General features: G+C 34.6%; 2 protein-coding genes across 5 annotated transcripts; both read left to right on the forward strand.

Annotated features, from left to right (window-relative positions):
* The first annotated feature begins 4,777 nt into the window (after positions 1-4,777).
* Positions 4,778-16,572, forward strand: LOC112519057 (calmodulin-binding transcription activator 6-like). Of its 4 annotated transcripts, none has more exons than XM_025126996.1 (14): positions 4,778-5,007; positions 5,136-5,222; positions 6,820-6,945; positions 7,047-7,162; positions 8,736-8,824; positions 8,947-8,992; positions 9,476-9,588; positions 10,498-10,637; positions 10,760-10,815; positions 11,762-12,148; positions 12,481-13,178; positions 13,958-14,522; positions 15,471-15,779; positions 16,156-16,572. In XM_025126996.1, the coding sequence occupies exons 1-14, from the start codon at positions 4,857-4,859 to the stop codon at positions 16,201-16,203; spliced, it is 2,931 nt and encodes a 976-aa protein (XP_024982764.1). In that variant the 5' UTR covers positions 4,778-4,856; the 3' UTR covers positions 16,204-16,572. The 4 variants fall into 4 exon arrangements, with proteins under 4 accessions (XP_024982764.1, XP_024982765.1, XP_024982766.1 ...); XM_025126997.1 differs by having other exon boundaries at positions 4,779-5,007; positions 9,476-9,584; positions 10,524-10,637; XM_025126998.1 differs by having other exon boundaries at positions 4,792-5,030.
* A 1,842-nt stretch (positions 16,573-18,414) lies between these two features.
* Positions 18,415-19,965, forward strand: LOC112519551 (60S ribosomal protein L29-2-like). The gene is made up of 3 exons (XM_025127745.1): positions 18,415-18,485; positions 18,609-18,717; positions 19,692-19,965. Exons 2-3 carry the CDS (start codon positions 18,616-18,618, stop codon positions 19,770-19,772), a joined length of 183 nt encoding a protein of 60 aa, XP_024983513.1. The 5' UTR covers positions 18,415-18,485; positions 18,609-18,615; the 3' UTR covers positions 19,773-19,965.
* Positions 19,966-21,163: the final 1,198 nt, after the last annotated feature.

Below are 21,163 nucleotides of genomic sequence, written 5' to 3' on the forward strand. Positions count from 1 at the left end.
AGCTTTAATAAGTTGTACATGCGCATAATTTACTTGTAATCTTGAGTTTTAAGTAATATGCATTAATAAAAAGTACTTTACGCATAGAAAATGGTTTTTAAGAGTTTTTGTTAAATGATTTATAATATAGAATATATTTTTTATATATAATTTAATTAAGTTTAATAATAAAATAATTTATTTTTGGTTTAATATTATAAATTTTATAAAGATAATAATTAAGTATTCTGTTAGAATTTAATGATTATACTAATTATATTTTAGATTTTTTATATTTCAAATGAGATGTTTATCCTGTATTTGATTGTGTTTATCTACAGTTAGTTACACGAATTCAGATATGGGATGAAATCGGATAGGGATGAACGAGTTTAAAAGGTTTTAAGAGTTTTAAGAGATTTAAGAGTTTTAAGAGTTTTTAAGAGTTTTGGCCAAATGCTTTATATATATATATATATATATATATATATATATATATATATATATATATATATGGTTGACTTATATTAAAAATCTCACTTTTGTAAGAATCTCAGGAACCATGTGCGATCATCAATTGCTTTTTATCTAAGGGCATCAATCATGCATGTTTTTATTGAAGAATGATTGCTCTTTTGGTTTTAGAAGGGAAAAAAGACAAAAAAACGGTCATATAACAACTATATTTAAAAAAACACAACTTTTTTAAAAAATAAGGTCGGGTCGGGCCGGGGCTGTAATCGGTCCCTCAAAACCCTCCAAAATCATAACCAGCCTCGATTGACGGTCCTATAGCCGGTCCTTACCGGCCCCAGTACTCCGACAGTCCCGGGCCGGTTTGGCCATCACTTAGTTTGAAGTATATATCATTTTTAATTCGAGGTTGAAAATTTAATTTCGTCAAAAAAAAAATCCAAAATTATAGGAGTGTTAGTAGAGACTAACAATTATGTTGTATTCAAATGTGTTTATTAGTTAGCTTTATATAGCTAAAACGTGGAACTTTAAGAAATTCTTACACTTACAATACCAAATCTTAAAATGTACATTCATAGAGCCTTTGCTTATTTTTAATGACTACATACCTGTTTTTTATGGTGCGTTTGATACACTGAACATGACAAAACATAATAAAACAGGGATCCTTGTTCCATGTTTTGTAGGACTTTTATGTGGAGTAACCCCGAACAAAGTGGAACAAGCCTGTTCCACCCTTACACCATGGAACATGATGGAATATGGTGGAACAAATAAAGAATAAACTTATATTTTACCAATATAACCTCAAACTATTTATGAAAAAAAAAAGGATAATAACATTAAAACACTTGTAACAACTATCAATTATAAACCAGATCAACAAATCATACCAATTTGACATTATTTTTGCGATCAAGATATTTCACACCTTCCAAAAGGACAACAAAGTCTACGTAAGAAAACATATCATCGCAAAACAGTCGAAACATACGTCGTTAATGAAAGTGACTGTTCAGGAATGCAACATTCATTTGATGTATATTTTGATAAAATTAACCAGGTTCATGAATTTAAAAACATAAATCACGTGTTTTCATATCTATCTATCAAGCAATCATTGACATATTATTCTTTTGTTAAAAAAATAAAAATATTTTTATTTATCTGCAATAGATTGTCACAATTGAATATAAATAAAAAAATCAAACTTGAAGACATGTAATATGTACAGAGGAATGCTTAAGGGGTTGTCTGTTTACCTCTTAATAGTTATATTAAGAGGTGAATTTTGTTTAACAAAAAAAGTCAGCCTCTTAATGGTTCTAAAATCTTCTGGATGATTTTGTATATTGGGTCTCCCTTAATCATTCAGCGCCTTAATTTCATCGTAAACAATTACCAAATAATTATATTTCATTTTGCACTATATCATGAGAGCCTCTTAATAATTATGACTTAATAATTATGTATCAAACCATTCAGCAACTGTTAAACAAACCCTAAATTAAAAAACCAATATTGTATTAGAAGATAATGTTTACTAATTTAAAAAGTGATCGTTTTAGTATCTATACTATATTATAAAACATTTAACAGAAACTCTTAAAAATCATTTTTTATGCATGAAGTATGTTGTTATTTAAAATTCAGGATTTCAAGTAATTATGCATATTATGCATAAGTACAACTTATTAAAGCTCCGTATTTAAATTCGTGTAACTAACTGCGGATAAACATAATCAATAGAGGATAAACATCTCATTTTAAAATATAAAAAATCTAAAATATAATTAGAATAATTATTGAGTTCTAACAAAATAATTAATTATTATCTTTATAAGAAAATTATATTATTAAACCAAATATAAACTACGGTGAACCTAAATTAAATTATAATAAAAAATATTGAATTAAAAAGTTACACAAAAAATAAGAATTTTAGATAGTTAATTTGATACTAATATTGATATATTTTTGTCAAATTTTTATGATATTTTCAAATTTATATTTCATTTAAAAGTAAAAACATTATCGTTTTTTCAAAATCACCTACGACCATACTGTAACATCGATTGAGATAAAGAATAAAATAAAATATTAAAATCAAGATTTATTTCGCTGCATTGCACGAGTATCTTTCCAGTCATATTTAATGGCAATTATTTTCAATTTTTTGTATTTAAATAGTAAAATCACCCCTCACATAATAAATGAAATTATTTAGTAATTAAAAATGCAATATTATTTAATTAGATTTTAATTAAACATTATGGGTGCGTTTGGTATGTTGGACAGGTTGGGACAGGACATGACAGAACACAATTGTCCTATGTTTGRTGTGGTTTTATGTGGGACTAACTAGAACAAACTAGAACAAGGGTGGGACAAGGTTGTCCACCCTTTACCCATAGAACTAAGTAGAACAAGAAACTTTTTACCACTTTACCCTCAAAAACCTCATACGCATACCTTCCTTCTTCCCATTCACTCTCCTCTCCTCCATCTCTTCCACCGCTCAACCGGCGACCGGTGACGGCGACTTTCGATGGCCGCCGCTGCCGCTTCTCCGATCGCCGCTGCCGCTTCTCCCGATGGCCGCCGCCGCTTCTCCCGATGGCCGCCGCTGCTGCTTCTCCCGATGGCCGCTGCTGCTTCTTCCGATGGCCGCCGCTGCTTATCCGATGGCCGCTACTGCTTCTTACAGCAACTACATCACGAATTTGAAGAAACTCTTCAAATACCTTTCTTCTTGTTTCATGCAAGTAAGGAATTATATTTTGATGGTGGTTTCGTACTCGATTTCGCCAACAACTTGATTAATTGAAGTACTTATTAGGGATTTTAATGAAGTATTATGATTTATTTCGAGAGTTTACATTGATTATGATTGCTGAATGTTGTTGTTGTTGATGAATTATTAGGGCTGTAGTGGTAGTAGGACCAGCGTTACCAGAATGCATTTCGTAGTGAAAAAACACTAAACAGCTCACTGGGGGTAAATTGGTCATTTTAACCAGTTCTATCATGTCCTGTCCTGTCTTACCAAACGCTAAACAGCTGTCATGTCCTGTCCTGTCCCGTTCTATCCTGTCCTGTCCTGTCCAGTCTTGTCTGCGCACCAAACGCACCCTATATGTTTATTACACATATTATTAGCACTAATTTTAATTAATAAAAAATTACAAATTAGGGAAGGGAAAAGAGGATGAAATTGAATAATCATGTTTAATTCAATATAATAAAATAAATAATTAGTTAAATATTATTTTAATCGAGATTAGATGAATGTGTTAAATATTATTTTAATTTTACATGAGTAATTCATTTTTCTTGCTTTTTTTGTGAGAATTTTTAAATTATTAGGAGGATATAATATACAGAATTAATTCATTTTTCCTGTTCCTTTGGTCGGAATTTCCAATGTGAATTATTAAGAGGAAAATAAATATTTTAGACATGTTTTTTTGTAAGAACAAACCTGAAAAGTATAAAAACATCTTCAATAAATTCTACAAAATAGATAAAATAAATATTTTAGACATGTTTTTTTGTTAGAACAAACCTTCCAAAACTTTTTTTTTTCAAAATGCAGAAAGTAGAGGAAAAAGTGTAAGAACATCTCCAAGAGATTCCCAAAAATAAAAAAATAGAAATAATGAAAGATTTTGAACGTGTTTGTTTTTTTTTTGCTCTAATAGATTCTTCAAAATGGAGAAAGCAAAAGATAATGTCAAAATCTTCAAAATTGGAGAACACTTTAAAAATGATTAGAAAAAAAGAGAAATATTTTTTAATATATTTTTACCACTTTGAAAATAAATATTTAGAGAAAGAAATAATATTTAATTAGATAAATGAAACATTAAATAATATAATTAAATATTGTAATATCCAAAATAAGAATCTATAGGAATTAAATGTACTTTAATTTTAGAGATTTTGAAGTTTCATCATAAATTTTTTAAAAGATATGTTCGCCCCAAAAATAATTACAATAATAAATAAATACTTTTAATATATTTCTACGTTTAAAAATAAATATTTAAATGGAAAATAACATTTTATTAAATAAATATAATATTTTAATTTTGAATCAACGTAGAATATATTTTTACTGAATCAACTTTTTGTATGATTATTTTGAGGGTGTTTAGGATTTTTTATTTGAAATAATTTATGTTTTTTTATAATTTTTTTATAATTTATTATAAGTTAAAAATGATTAATTTTTTTTTTTTAAAATTATATCATTTTGACGTCGGTTTATTGAAATAATCAAAAATGTTTATTGTTGATGCACGACCAAAATAAGTGAATAACCCAAACACCCCCTTTCTCTTTCCCACGGAGAAAGTTGACTACTCAACCCACATTTCTCGATTCCATGATTTGATTCAATGCTATCGTTCCTCCCTCTATATATACGCTACAAAATTCGAATTGGGTCTTCTCTTATCTGCCGATTTTGCAGTTTCTTACTTATAATTTGGTCCGCTGTGAGCTTCTGGGTCGTGGGCTACTGTAGATCAATCGCAGTGATTGATTTTGGTAATTACTGTACGGTGTAATAGGTATTTTAGTGGGTTTTGACTTGACTCTTTCGTTGTTCATCCCGATTCCAATCAAGTTTACCTAATTTTTGAAGTTTCGTTGTATATTTCTTGGATTAAATTAAGAATCTAGAGGTTCCTTTTCGGAGATGGAACCTACCTTACAAGCAGGACTTGTTGGTTCAGAGATTCATGGCTTCAAAACCATGAAAGGTTTGTGTTTGATTCTGAACTTTTGTTGTTCATGCATATGCTTCTAAACTGGAATTGAGTTTGTATTTTGTGACTTTGTGTTGCTGATCATATTGTTTTATGTTTGTGCTATGTTTTAACTGGAATTGAGGAGATAGATTAATTGGTTAACTTAAGTTGATGTTTGATGTCTGAAGAAGAGGGTTAAAAATTGGTAAGAATTGTGAAGGTATCAGGATAAAACACTGATGCTTAAAGGTTTAACCAAATGGGAATGGTTTTTGTTTGGAAAAATCTACATCAAACTCACCACAATTGCTTTTTATAGAGTAAATGAGTTAAGTTAAAGAGGGAAAAATGGTAAGTTAGATGTAATATTGGTGGTTACTATAGATTGATTTGATGTTGTGACTTGTGATTATCTCTTTTATGTGAAAGACAAGACCTGGCAAAGTGAAACTGTTGCCTCCTTTTGTTGATGTACCCATAAGAAAATGTAAACATAGTATTTGAATTTAGTACTTCTAGCTTATTCCGGATTAGCTCCAACCAATTGGGAAAGCAGCCCACATGGGTGACTAGGCATCTTGTCCTTATGTATGGTGATTTCTTTCTTTTATCTTAGCTTTAAATGGGAAGTAAGGGTCTGTTTGTTAGCAGCTTAATGAGCTTAATGGGACTCGCAACTTATTCGTCAAGCTATACATGACTGTTTGGTAGTGGCTTAATGACATAGACAGTGGCTTTTTAGTAAGCTTCTAGAGCGGAGCTTTATGCAAAAAGCCAGGTTTATTCCAAACCTGCTTTTCCCAATTAAAAACGCGCTCCTTCCTCCCTATGAAAAACCCTCCCAAACAAAAATCTTCCCAATATATACCGACAACTTTATCCATAGTTCCATGCAGGACTTAATGGAAAACCAACCAAACAGCCCCTAAGTGGCAGATGGAGTTAAGTTGGGAGAGAAGAAGGGCAATAAAAAAATAAGGTTGTGTGTGTCGTCCTCCACGGTCCCATGAAATGTATAATGCATTTTTAATTCGATCCATTTACTTGAAAGTCTCTTCTGATTGATTTTTATATTAATTTCAAGAAGTTTGGAACCATAGTTGTACGAAGAAGCTATGTTGAAAGAGACGGTAAACAGAACTGCAGCATATCAAGCATACAACCTGTGAAGCACACTTTTTGACATGGTACATCAATCACGGTTATTGCCGCTGAAAATTGGTGTTCTATCTGATGAGCATTCACTTCCCTTTTAAAAGTCCAACATTACATAGGCCACAAAGCTCTTAAAGTTGCATTCCAAAGATGTAGGAGTTTTCATGGGAACACAAAGTATACCCTTTCCCAAGTTAAGTATCAATATTCTAAATGATACCCATAAAAAGGCGAAGTTAAGTTCCTGTTAAGTACATTTGTATAGGCCTTCTATGAGTTATTTTTATGTAAACTATGAAAATATGAAAGAACCAGTGGAACTGGAAGTACATACATCTGTCTCTTGGGCATATACGTTTATCATGGTTACATAAATTTGCTTTTCTTCGGTTAGATTTTCATTCTTAATCCATGGTTACGTCTTACTGAGACTAATTCTTAACTCCGTTAACAGATCTGGACATTCCCAACATGATGGAGGAAGCAAAGACAAGATGGCTCCGGCCAAATGAGATTCACGCTGTACTTTACAACCACAAGTATTTCAACATCAGTGTGAAACCGGTTAATTTGCCACCAAGTAATTCTAAAAAGCACACATAATTTCTAATTTCACAGTTACTAGTAATATTGTTAATGTAATTGTAATTGAGTTTATGAATTTGGGATGCAATCTAATAGGTGGCACCATTGTCCTATTTGACCGGAAGATGCTCAGAAATTTCCGGAAAGATGGCCACAACTGGAAAAAGAAAAAAGATGGAAAGACTGTGAAGGAAGCTCATGAACACTTGAAGGTGAGTTTTACTTTTCTTTTATCAAGTGTTGCCTTGGGGTCCTTATGTATATCGGGGAAAAAAGGGACTTGAGTGGTCTTTCACATATCGGAAAAAGGAACGAGAATGGGCATATTGTTTGCTACCTAGTTGTATGATTTAAACACGAATGTAAGTGGAGGTACACTATTTTGTTAGTTCTTTTGTTTGATGGATTCTTCTTATTGAGTAAGAGAGATATGTTCTAATTAAATAAGTAATGGTGTACTAGAATATTTGCACCATTGAACCCCAAAACTGTACAATTTTTATCCAAAATTACCCAAGCCTTTTATTGGTCATGGAACTCATCAGTTTTTTTGAATTTAACCACTATTAAGATCTTAGACATAGTTGTCAACCCATGATTCACATGTAAGATTCAGAAAGAAAACAATGGAATTCAATCCCTGGAGTCCAAATCCTAGTCGAGTAGCAATCAGCCAAAGCGTATTATATGATTCAACGTTATTCCCCTCTAATCATTGCCTTATTTCTGTTGTTTTGATTAGTTTCTGTGTGAAGCTCATTGACCCAAAACTTCTTTTGCAGCCACATGAATATAAATGTTCTATTATTGATATCTGGTGAAGTTGTAACTAATGTCTAATGGGACAAGACCACATATTCGTGATTAATATAGGTATATTTGAGCTTACACATCAATAAAATGCTTGCTTGTGTTTATATTTAGACAAAAGTAAGTGGGTCAGGGATATTTGCTGAATTTAGTCGAGTCATTGGTCTAACTTTTTAGGGTTGACCATGATTCTCTTTCTCTATCAAATATTTTCTAAAAACAAGGGTATCCATTGTATGGCCAGGTTAAGTTCCCATTTATAATTTTGTGCTATTATCGGTACATGACGTAGTTGTCAATTACAAGGGTTGTGGCATAGTGGTTGAGGTCGTGGGGGATGTGGTGGAATATCCCATTTGCCCAGGGTTCGATTCGAGGCCTCCACAAAATTGTGGCTACTGAGTTTATCAGGACTGATTTCTTGCCGTCACAATTTGCCGGGATTGCCTGGGACACCCTTCCAAAAAAAAAACTTCCTATATTAAATTTGTGACACTTCTATTGTCTTTGTAAACTGTTTTAGATTGTTATCTTATAAGTTACTTAGCCGTCTATTAGTTTAGGCCATCTAGATTCTAGCATTATCATTTTTGCAGGTCTCATTTATATGATGAGTTTAGAATCATGTTGTGGTTGTGAATCCTATTTAGTTAATGCGAGGAAAATTGAAGATGGGGGCCATCAAAGAGAGAATGGAATGGAGAAAAGTAGTATATAAGCAAATGTCATCCTAAATATTGTATTTAAGAGGTTTAGTGTATGTTGGTTTACATGATATCCGTTTTGTACTTTTCCCAAGGTTCGTGTTAGTGTATAGTGGACCCTATGGTCTGCCTACTTCAGGAAACAAGGTCAAAAGAGTATAAATGAAAAAAATGGAAATGTTAATAGAGTAGAGCATTAGTTTCTTGTATATTTTGTTCTTTTAAAGTGAATGAACTTGTGATATATAACCTCTCAATGCGGTTGGTTCAGGTTGGCAACAATGAAAGAATTCATGTATATTATGCACATGGCGAGGATCGGACAACCCTTGTTCGTAGATGTTATTGGCTTCTTGATAAGTATGCAACAATAAAAGATTTAATGGATATATGATGTCATAGATTTGGAATACATATTGTCGGTGTGTTTCTTTTATTTATATATTCATGTTTTGATCGTTGTTTGTTTGATTATGTTACAGGAAACTGGAACATATTGTACTCGTTCATTATCGTGACACTCAGGAGGTTGGTTAATCATAAAATCACCTTTTCTTGTAGATATGACCACACATGTGACAATGTATGTGTGTCCATGCATCGAGAAACTGTGCATGTTTAAAATTTGTTGGTGCTAAAAGACAAATAGCAGAAATGAGACAGGTTTAGGGGAAAACTCCTCAAAAAATGAGAAACTGAGGAACACCCTGGTAACTATTCATCTGTACGATATGCACATGTGCATACAAGTAAGTGAAGTTGTTCCTTGGTTTCTATGCACATGAGCATATTGGACATCACTTGTATGCACATGTACTTACCGTCCAGATGAATGGTTACCAGGGTGTTCCTCATTTTTTCATTTTTTTGTGGTTTTCCCTGAAACTGACCCTACCAGACATATATGATATTGCTCAATACTTGTATATATATATATTAACACACAAACTTGGCTCCTCAAACTAACAACTACCACTTACTACTTATGGGTATGCTGAACATGTGATGCAGTTGCAAGGTTCTCCGGTGACTCCTGTTGATTCCAATTCTAGTTCAGACCTACCTACTTCATCTAATCAGTCGGAAGAAATTGATGGGGTTGATCAGGTGTACTTTACCGGTGTGTAAGTTTATTTTGTGTGATATCAAGAAATCTTTATATACCATACAGAAAACCTCATTGCAGTTAGAGTCGATTGCAGTTCTTGCTACATGCTTTTTACAATAGTTTGTACCATGCCTGTGTTTCTTGATGTTCAGTGTGAATTGCAACACAATTTTGGGAATGTTTTGAAGTTAAAATTACCTATTTTACCATCGCCATCATTTGAAATGATTGATGGTATTTATCTTGGTCTATAAGGGGGCGTTTGATTCGCAAGAATCTAATGGAATTGTAATGGTCAAGTCCGTAGGATCAAATTTCATTCTAACGTTTGGTTTACCTATGGAATGGAATTGAATTCCATGGTTTCCACCAACCATGGATTTCATCATTCCATCATAGTGGGGAAAGAAATTGAATTCCATTCCAACCAATTTTCTTAAGATGACAAAACTACCCCATTAAACCAATTTTTTTAAATTATTATATTTATAGTTTCAAAAAAAGAATAAAAAATACAAATTCCAAAGAAAGGGTATTTTGGTCATTTTCATCATTTCGTTCCAATTTCTCTGTAAACCAAACAGACTTATTCCAATGCATTTGACAGATTACATTCCAATTCTTGCCAACCAAACACTTGGTCAAACCTGATAAGATTCCATTCCAGTTCCTTTGACAGATTCAATTCCTTCGAAAAACATTCTGCCAACCAAACCCCCCCTAAGATTTCTCCCTATTTTGTCATCATGGAAGGGTATTTTTTGATATTTGACTGATTGTTAATACGCTTTTCGTAAGACCATGTGTGTGGTCAATGCTGCAATCTTCATGGGACGGAGAATAGTTCTTATGAGATGAAAGAAAATATAAATATAGTCATCAAATGTGAAGAAGTTCTTGACAATAGAGGTTAAATGTTCTAAAGTTTCTCTGTTTTTGGTGATTCGACAGAGCCTAATGAGACCGTAATAAATCATAAGATGAGAATTCATGAGATCAACACACTTGAATGGGATGAGCTTGTGATTCCAAATGATTCCAACAAGCTGCTTACATCTGAAGGAGGTAGAGAACTTGGTTTAGTTGCAATAGAGATGGGAGTTCTTGATAATCCATGGAACACTTGAATGTTTCTTGATGATAAAGGATCATTCCGTTATTTACATGTGGCAATTTATTCTTTGCAGGAAATGCACTCTTTGATCATCCTAACCAATATGGATTAAACGGGACAATAGATGATGTAAGTTTCACTACTTTTCCCTTCTTGTATTGTTGTTTTTTTGGTTCCCCCTCTCTTTTTAGGTACTCCTTGCATCCTTTCTTGGAAAAATTTCAATACCAATGACCTCTTTTGCCCATTTGTAATCCTTACAAAATACTAAGAGGGTATTTGGTTTGATGGAATGGTTTTGAGGGATTTGGATTTCGTGGAAGGATTTGGTGTGTTTGAATGTAGGATTTGGAATGGAATTGAATTGCATTATTTATAAAAACAAATTATAAATAATTATAAAAATAATTAAAATACCTTTTTATTAATTGATTGTTACAAAATAAATGTTTTTAACATATTTTAGAACATTATTATATACAGATCCTACGAAATCCTGTGAAATACCAACTACCCCTGTGGGATTTCAAAATCATATGTTTGTGGGATTTCAAATCCAGGAAATCCTTCAAACCAAACATGGGATTAGAATGTAATTTAGATTTAAAATCCCTCCAAATCCAATCCAATTCTGCAAACCAAACGGGACTTGATAGTGTTAATTTTGGTCCACAAGATTCCCACTTTATAAAACTATGTCTGAAGTTGAACATTTTTTTGAGATTGAGGGAGCATCATTTTCATATATCATTTCTTTCACCTCAAAAAAGAGTCTGTATTTGACGTTATGCCAAATCACTTGACTTTTATCTTTAGCATTTTAAAACTCCCCAATTGTAACATTAATTGTAGAACTCTTGGATGTGTTGATACTCTTGTGACAGATGTTATTAGAAAAATAAGATGGCTTATTATTAATTTTTTTCACCATCTTGTTTTACTTTTTTTGTTATCACTGTCAACGAGATTTTAAATTTTGATCTTTTAATTTTTAACTTCAATATTTTGTAAAACTTCTTCATTTCCGAGATATTTTGTAGATTCTTAACTGTGTCACGATGGTACATCTTTACAGAGTAACTCCTCATTGGGGCACAAATTAGCTATGGAAAATCCATTGGCAACATTTTGTCATGAAGGTAATTCCGTTGGCAACAACATTGACCTTCTGAAGGTGGGAATGGAGGATGCCCGAGTTGCAAATGTTGCCACTGGTGTTTTAGACATGATGGGTAAGGAGGGGTTGCCATCACAAGATAGTTTCAGAAGATGGATGAACTACATTATAACAGATTCTCCTGGAGCAATAGATGATCCACTTCTGACTCCCGAACCCTTGCTAATCGGTCAAGAATCGCTCGGAATTCTAAGTGGTGATCGCCATGAATCTCATTCCAATGAACAAATTTTCAGCATAACTGAAGTCTCGCCTGCATGGGCTCTATCAAGCGAAGAAACAAAGGTGTTGTTTTTTTGTCCTTATGTTTGTTGCAATGTAATTATGCTGCATTTTTATGATATATTGACATCGAGGGAGGTTCAGGGGAAAACCCTCAAAAAGATGAAAAACTGAGGAACATCCTGGTAACCGTTCATCTGGACAATATGCACATGCGCATACAAGTAAATGAAGTTCTTTCTTGGTTCATACCGAATAAATTGCTTACAGATTACTTCTATGCACATGTGCATACCGTCCAGATGAATGGTTACCAGAGTGTTCCTCAGTTTTTCATTTTTTTGCAGTTTTCTCCTGAAATTTGACCCTATTGACATCTAGTATCCTTTCTGCAGATCTTAGTGGTCGGAGTTTTCCAAGAAAAGTATCTGCACCTACTGAACTCAAATCTATTTTGTGTCTGTGGGGATGCTTGTGTTCCGGCAGAAATCGTCCAATCCGGAGTATTTCGTTGCATGATTACTCCACAAAGTCCGGGAATCGTCAATCTTTTCATCAGTTCTGATGGCCACAAACCCATCAGTCAACTCATGGCATTCGAGTTTCAGTTGCCTCCTACGACCAGCTTGATGGATTCTTTAGACGAGAAGCCGGATTGGCAAGAACTACAAATTAAGATGAGACTATCTCATTTGCTTTTCTCTTCATCGAAGAGCCTTACTATCTTATCTAGTAAAGTACCACAAAAGACCCAAAAAGAAGCAATAATGTTCGTCCAGAAATCGCGTCATATTGTTGATAGTTGGGATTATTTGGTAAATTCAATTACAGAAAAAAGAATATCTTTTCAACGAGCAAAAAATAGCTTAATGGAGCTCACGTTGCAGAACAGATTACTTGAATGGCTCTTGGAGAAAGTTTTAGAGGGTGGTAAGATCCCAGATCGTGATGACCAAGGTCAAGGAGTAATACATTTGTGTGCAATCCTGGACTATAATTGGGCTATTTACCCGTATTCATGGTCTGGCCTGTCGTTGGATTTTCGTGACAAATCTGGATGGACGGCTCTCCATTGGGCTGCACACTATGGGAGGTACATTTCTTTGTTCCAACAAGTAGAATTATATACGGTAAATTGCATGAAAATGCAACTACTTTGGTCTGATTCCTATTTTGTATAACTTAGGGTTTGTTTGTTAGTAGCTTAACGAGCTTAATGAGACTCACAACTTATTCAGTCAGCTATACATGATTGTTTGGTAGTGGCTTAATGATATAGAAAATGACTTATCTAGTAAGATTCTAGGGGGAGCTTTATGCACAAAAGCCAAGTTTTTTTTTCCAAACTTGCCCCTCCCAACTAAAAAACACATTTCTTCCATCTATGGAAAAACCCTCACAAACAAAAAAAAATCAATCTATACAAACAGATTAATCCACACAGATAGCTTTGTCTTTATCCATATAGGACTTGATGGAAAACCAACCAAACAACCCATTACTTTCAAAACCTTCATTTGGGTCCTTCATACGAGGTACCTATTTACATATGATAATTGCATACTTCGGGTAACGTACTTTGATCTAAATGTCCGAGATATCTCATCTGAGGTACCAAAATGAAGGTTGAGAAGTACGTTACAGAAAATAGGAATAGGAATCGCACCGAAGTATGTTGCATTTTCATGCAATTTACCCAATTATATTAGATATAAAACCTGCATTTTATACGTTGGATGGTGGCCAAAGTTGGTCGTTTGTTTCATATAGTCAATGTAAATAGAAAATGTATCAATGGGCCAAAGTTGGTTTTTGTTGGACTTGGAATTTGCATTATGTTATTTATTCATCGAATTCTTTTTTTACGTTCAGGCAAAGGATGGTTGCATCTCTTCTCTCTGCAGGGGCCAACCCAAATCTGGTGACTGACCCCACTTCAGAAAACACGAATGGATGCACGCCTGCAGATCTTGCATCCAAGAGTGGTTATGAAGGATTGGCTGCTTATCTTGCTGAGAAGTCACTTGTGGCACATTTTGAGGCCATGACATTAGCAGGAAATGTTAGTGGCTCATTGCAGAGTACGTTCCCGACCAATGACGATTTTGCCTTGAACACCCCATCGGCACAAATCAACGAGGATGAGCAATATCTGAAGGATACCCTGGCTGCTTATCGAACAGCTGCTGATGCTGCAGCTCGTATACAGGCTGCATTTAGGGAGCAGTCTTTTAAACTTCGAACGAAAGAAGTTGAATCTTCGAGTACAGAAGACGAAGCACGGAGTATCATAGCAGCCATGAGGATTCAGCATGCCTTTCGGAACCATGAAACGAAAAAACAAATGGCAGCTGCTGCACGTATACAACATAGGTTTCGTACTTGGAAGATAAGAAAAGATTTCTTGAATAAGCGTCGTCAAGTCATCAAAATTCAAGTGAGATCTCTCTTCGTAACCCGTTTTTACATTCCTGTTTGATAAATTCATTTGAATGTGATTCCGTGAGGGCGTGTCAGTTTTAGTCATAATGAATATTGAAATGTAGACTTTGTTAGAGTCCCTCATTGGCTAGATTTGAACACTTTCTTCTGAATATATATTGGAACCCCCATTCTAAAAAGCTCCTTTGGAGAGTTCCGATGGGGTTCCACATATTCTTATATCATATCAAACCCAAGGTCAACCATCCCGGACAGCTATGTCAGGGACTCGACATTATGGGTGCGTTTGGTACACTGGACAAGACAGAACAAAAGATGGACTATTGTTTCACGTTTGGCAGGACTATTGTTTCACTATTTTTTATGGTCCATATTTTACCGATATAACCTCAAAATAAATAATAATTCTCTTCTAAAACATCAAAAACGCCTCCCTCTTTATATTTTATTCCATTTTTAAATTTTATTTCTCGTATTTTATGCTCTATAAACTTTCATTTACACAGTCCTCAAAACATAATTTTTATATGGTTTCTATATTTTGATTAATTTATGTAATTTATTATATTATTGATAATAAAGAACAGTATAGGAAAGGCTGAACAACTGTCTATATTATATGTTATGTCTTGTCTAGTTCTGTCTTACCAAATGCTGAACAACTGTCTTGTCCGGTTTTGTCTGGATACCCATTGCACTCTATGGGACATTTGTGCCCGTCTAGCCTCTGTTGGAGGGGGTGGGTTAGAGTCCCACATCGGCTAGACTTTTGGAACCTCCTTCTCTCTTCAAGGGCTCTTTTGGAGGGTAACTTGATGGGTTCGACGTATTCTCACAGAGCTGCAAGGAGTAGATAGAGAGTTCAGTTTGTTTCGCGGTAATAATTTTATGTGTAGTTTATTTGACTCGCTTGGTAACGTATTTGTATATTTATTCAACACAGGCGATTTTCCGAGGTCACCAAGTTCGAAGGCAATATACTAAGATAGTATGGTCTGTAGGAGTGCTCGAGAAAGCAATTCTTCGTTGGCGTTTGAAGCGAAGAGGCTTCCGAGGTCTTCAAGTTGATCCTAACAATGTTGAGAAAGACGAGAATCAAGAAAACAATGGCATGGAAGGGTTCTTCCGTGCCAGCCGGAAACAAGCTGAAGAGCGCGTAGAGAGATCTGTTGTTCGGGTGCAAGCCATGTTCCGATCAAAAAGAGCTCAAGAAGAATACCGGAAAATGAAGCAAGAACACTTACAAGCATCGGTATATATAGTTATCGACGCTTATACACATTTAAGGTGTGTTTGGTACGTGGGATAGTATAGGACATGATAGAACGGAAGCTTGTTGTCCCACGTTTGGCACAACATTAGACTGAGACATGGTTGAGTGGGAGAAAAATGCATTTTTTATGGGAGATAGGACAAAATTGATAATTTACTAAACTACCCTTTGTCAAATTAAAACCCTAAAACACCTGTATAATTCTTTCACCCGCTTACCCTACTCTCTTCCGTCCAGTCAAGTCAAGTCATGTCCTGTCTGTCCCGTACCAAAACACATCCTTCCTCAATTGCATTATTTACTAGTATTGATCTTGATGCTTTTTGTTCGGGTTTTGTTTTTTTTACTCTTGCAGCATGAGTATGACGGGAGCCTTGACCCCGCAACCGACATGGAAAAATAGAAGACGTGTATGACGACGGCCCATGGGTGTTCGTGTTTGTGTTTTAACTGTTGCTTTGTAAATGCGTAGGTACGTTTTTTCAGCCCGTCTATATTTTTATGAGAAAGATGGCATGATGGTTTCAACGGGAATGGTTCATCGTTGAAGTTTAGAAAACCATCCGTGAAACATTCGGCCTAGAAGTTCGCTTTTAGCCTTCGCATTTTGTGTACTTTAATCATAGATATACCGATAAAATGTTGGTTTTTAGATTTGTAATCCTATCAACATCATCTACATAACGTGTTAGTTTGACCGGGCTTTTTGGGCCTTGGATCGGTTTGGGCTTTCACCTAAAAACTGGGCTTTTCGGGCCATGCTTGGCTTCTATACCTTTTTATAGTTGTCTACTTGTCTTCTTTCTAGTCGAAATCCCTTTATGCGCGACACTATTTTGTTAAGAACGAGAAGTAGTGTGTTTTTGGTCCATTTGGCTCGGTTCTGGTTTATTTATCTTTATATATATGATGGTTGTCTGTTTCAAGTGTTCTTGTATTCACGTAAAATGGTATTGTTCTCAGTTTGTATTCATCCTTATTAATATGTACTGCAAAACGTGGTTCATAAGTATCATACTTGACCGGGTTGGGTTGATCCTGAAATACAGTAAGAGGGAATGGAACTGCTTGAGAGTTGTCTGAAGTTCATAAGTATATTTAATGTTGAAATTGATAAAATTATGTACGTGTTGGAGTTGAATACAATTTTTCTAGAGATTTTGACTTTTGATTTTATTATAGAAAAGTTATTGCATAGTTGTTGGATATGCTTTTACTAACCTCAATTACATTAGTTCATCACAAAAGCTTTTACAATTTTATGCAAAGTATACACGTTTGGTATTGTATTTTACTAATAATAAAACGGTAAGAACCAAGTACTGATTCACGTTGAGAATTTGTAATTCAAGTCCTGATTCCATTTCAGTTATCGTCAATCAAATGCATGATTAAACCTCACTAAGGGGCCGTTTACCTAAACACTTACCTGGTAAGTGCTACTGGTAAAATTTAACACTATCGCTTACTTATCGGGTAAGATTTTAGTTCATCGAAACTGCATCGTATGCAACATTTTACCCGGTAAACACTAACCATAATAAGAGTCTTCGACCACACTTATCGGGAAAGACTCTCGGTCCTTGTGTCTTCGCTCTTATCGAGTAAGATTTTTGGTACTTGTCGTATTCAGATAATATGACTTGTAAGCGTTTACACGGATAAACGTTTAAATTCCATGTTTATTACTTCAATACAATTAATCATAGTTGCAAAATGAAGATTAACAGTTAACTTTTGAACATTTGAAAGAGTTTGGTTTTTAATCCAACCTCATCTATCTTCAACTGCCTTTATCTTCACTTTCAGTAACTTTCACGAACTTTTATATACATTCAACCACTTTCACATGTACAAAATTTGTTAAATTTCCGGTCATGATAATAAAATTATAGGTAAACAAAGGCAGTTGAATGTGCATGAAGCTCTTATCGGAATCCAACCTTACAAACGTGATTTTACGAGAATGAAGTTATTAAAGAAAAAACAACTTATGAGATGACAAAAGTGTAAAGAGTAAATTATGATTTTTGTTGCTATGGTTTGTTAATAATTTCGATTTTCATCCATGTGGTTTAGAAGTTACGATTTCATCCTTATAGTTTGCAATTTATTGTTATTTTTCATCCCTGGACTAATTTCTACCTTTTAAGTACAAGAGATTAAAACAGTAAAGAAGTGTAAATCAAAACAACAATAAATTGTGAATGATAATAACAAAAAATTACAATTCAGAGATAATAAAACCCAAATTTAACCATAAGGGTGGTACCTGATTAGTTTGAGCTTGGCTTCAAAGGTCAAAAGTAGTAGGAGATCTCAGGTTCAAATCCAAGGAAGAATAAAAATCCCCTTGTGGCCATGGAGGTTCAAATGCGGTGACTTCGGGCTATCTGCAAAGCAGGTGGTCGTTCTGGGATTAGTCGGTTCGCATAACAGGTTGGATATCCAAGTTAATAAAAAAAATCCAAATTTCTAACTAAAAATATAAAAATAATGTTTTCTTTTTCTTTTTGAGAGGTCATGGGCCGAGTGCAGCCCAGCCCAGCCCATAAGAGGAGTCCAAATCCAATAAACAAATATGGGTTCATACTTCATAGTTCATATTAAAAGAGACGAATACCCTACTTCTCCTCTTCAGTCGAAAACCCTAATCTCACTGGAGTTGGAGTAGCAGCTAAACAGGTTTCTCTCTCTATCCTCTTTTCTCTATCTAGTAGTTTCTTTGCAGCTTACTGAGATCCGTATATGTGTTGCATCGTGTTTGTTTGTGTTTTGATTTGCTAAGTTTTGTTGATAACGTTGTAGGAGTGAAATGGCCAAGTCGAAGAATCATACGGCGCATAACCAGTCACACAAGGCTCATAGGAACGGCATCAAGAAGCCAAGGAAGCATAGACACACTTCCACCAAGGGGGTAAGTTTTTTTTTCTTTCGATTTGCTTGATTTTATGAGTGGAAGATCCGTGGATCAGTAAGTTAGGGTTGCCGTTGTTGGCCGTTAATAGGTGTTATGTGCAATCGATGGATTTCTAAACGACGCTTTCAGCGAAACCGACATTATGATAGTTTTCTGTAGATAGTTTTTTGTTTTAATCGTGTTATAGTAGTCAAATTACTACTGCTTTGTTGGAATCAAAACTCCATTTTTTTACTTTAAATTATCATACTGTTACTTCCAGATGATAAGTTATATGTTATCCGTTACGTAGTTGTCGATATCTGCTACCCAAAGGAAACATTTATTGCTAAATTGAAGCAACTCATTGAACAGTCTGAATTTGGACACAGTTTATGGGATGTAGCAGTAATGGATTGAGTCAAAGAGAGATTGTGAACCAAGTGAAGTAGTATTTCTGGAAGTTAGTAATTTTAAAACTAAACAAGATTATAAATTTAGGGGCCGTTTACTAAATGCTTAGCAGTTAAGCACTTACCAATGTGCCAAGGACCAAGAAACTCTAACCTGGTAAGCACTTACCGGTAGATGTTGATCAACAATTCATTTTGATGACCAAGAACCTTATATGACAAGGTAGCGAGGGTAATTTCTCTTGCCAGTAAGTGCTTACCTGGTAAGCACGTGGTAAACGGCCTCTTAGTATTTCATTTTTTTCTTTCCTGTGCCTTTTGCTTTCTGTTTCCCTTTTCTCATAGCCTTGAATCATGATTTTGGCTTCCCTTAAATATGGTTATAATGGCCCATAATTAACTTCTAATTGACATTTGCTCTGATCTGCTAATGGGTGAATCATGTTATCCTTTTCTTAAATATGATTAATACCAAACCTAAAGAAGTAGTTGTTACAGATTCAATGGTTTTTGTTCTCTTTTCTATTCGGAGAGTGGCAGTTATGGTGTTATTTGATTGAAAAAATGTTTGTAATGCAGATGGATCCTAAGTTCTTGAGGAACCAGAGGTATGCAAGGAAGCACAACAACCAGAGTGGTGAATCTGCTGCAGAAGAATAGATGTTTTAGGGTTTGGTTTTGATCTTTCTATCTGGATTTTTGCAATCAATTAGAACTCCTATATTCCCATGTGACCTTTGAATCTAGTTAAGATTCTATGACATTGTGGTTCTCATTTTGTGTTTGAGTAAGAAATTATTCCTTGACATCATTTATTGCAATGTTTCAAGATTAAGCAAAGACCTTATTTCATTAAGTAGTTGTTTCATTATGCTATCTATGGTGTAAAAAGACAAAGGGTATGTTTGTTAGCAGTATAATGTTCCTAATGTTTGGTGGTGGCTTAATGATATAAAAAGTTGTTCAATAAGCTTCTAAGAGGGTTTTTTATGTAGGAAGGCAAAATTTTCCAAACTTGCCTTACCCAGTTTAAAAAACGTGTTTTTTTCATCTAAAATAATTCTCAAACAAAAACCTTTTTAATTTACACAGATAGATTAATCTACTTAAAGATTGTTTTTTTGTTAGGATTTATATGGATAGAGTTGTCTGTATGTTAATAGATAAGTTGTGAATAAACAGTGTGAATGTCATAAATGATCATTTTACTCTTGGTCTATATTTTACTTTTATATATTTTAAACAAAAGATCCATACCCCTTACATCACACCAAAACACTACTATCACCATAAAGTTCCTCTTTCCATTCAGTAAACACCACCAGCTTTCTTGAACCTGCTAGGTGGAAGAACACCATCACTCTACCACTAGCAACTCTCCTGTTGAGCTCCACAAAAAGCGACAACCTAGAAGAACAAGATGATGAACAATTGACTGTTTGTAGGAAAATGAAACAAACGAAATTTGGAGGACCTGGTTGGCTGGTTGTTTTTGAGATGATTTTGATGAACGACGAGGATGCTTGGTTCAGAAATGGATGAAGAATGAAGTGTGTGAAAAAGCGGTGGTTTGGAGAAATTTAGTAGCGGCATATCTCGACAAAAGTTGGAGTTGAAGGAAGGTGAGTTGATGTACGGTGGTTTTTCTTCGTCGAAGAGCAAATTCGTGAAGATGAAATCAACATCCTCCTCCGCCTTTCACTACCAGAAACATAAAGAAATCAAGGGGAATCAAAAACCTCCTATGTCGGACATTAAACCTCCTTCGTCAGGACGTGACCTTCATGTTGGAAACACAAATAAATCAAGAACCTGTGATGGATGGTGAGAGGCAAAATCAATGGAGTGTTGAGGGAGGAGTGATGATGGATGGTGAGAGGCAAAATCAATGGAGTGTTGAGGGAGGAGTGATGATGGATTGTTGAGGGAGGAGTGATGATGGATTGTTGAGGGAAGGGTGGTTGGGGGAATTTAATGGCTGAATACAAATAATGCAGGTTTTGTAGCTGAGCAATTTAGCCATGGGCTGACCGAATAAGCCCACACCGAAC

Source organism: Cynara cardunculus, assembly GCF_001531365.2.
Source record: "Cynara cardunculus var. scolymus isolate 2C chromosome LG 10, CcrdV1, whole genome shotgun sequence".
NCBI lineage: Eukaryota > Viridiplantae > Streptophyta > Magnoliopsida > Asterales > Asteraceae > Cynara > Cynara cardunculus.

Bases quoted from the DNA above. Each gene is read 5' to 3' on its own strand.
- LOC112519057 (XM_025126996.1), top strand. From the start codon at position 4,857: ATGCTATCGTTCCTCCCTCTATATATACGCTACAAAATTCGAATTGGG. The intron at 7,163-8,735 runs GTGAGTTTTACT...CGGTTGGTTCAG, and splicing joins AAGCTCATGAACACTTGAAG to GTTGGCAACAATGAAAGAAT. The intron at 15,780-16,155 runs GTATATATAGTT...TTACTCTTGCAG, and splicing joins AAGAACACTTACAAGCATCG to CATGAGTATGACGGGAGCCT.
- LOC112519551 (XM_025127745.1), top strand. From the start codon at position 18,616: ATGGCCAAGTCGAAGAATCATACGGCGCATAACCAGTCACACAAGGCT. The intron at 18,718-19,691 runs GTAAGTTTTTTT...TTTGTAATGCAG, and splicing joins GACACACTTCCACCAAGGGG to ATGGATCCTAAGTTCTTGAG.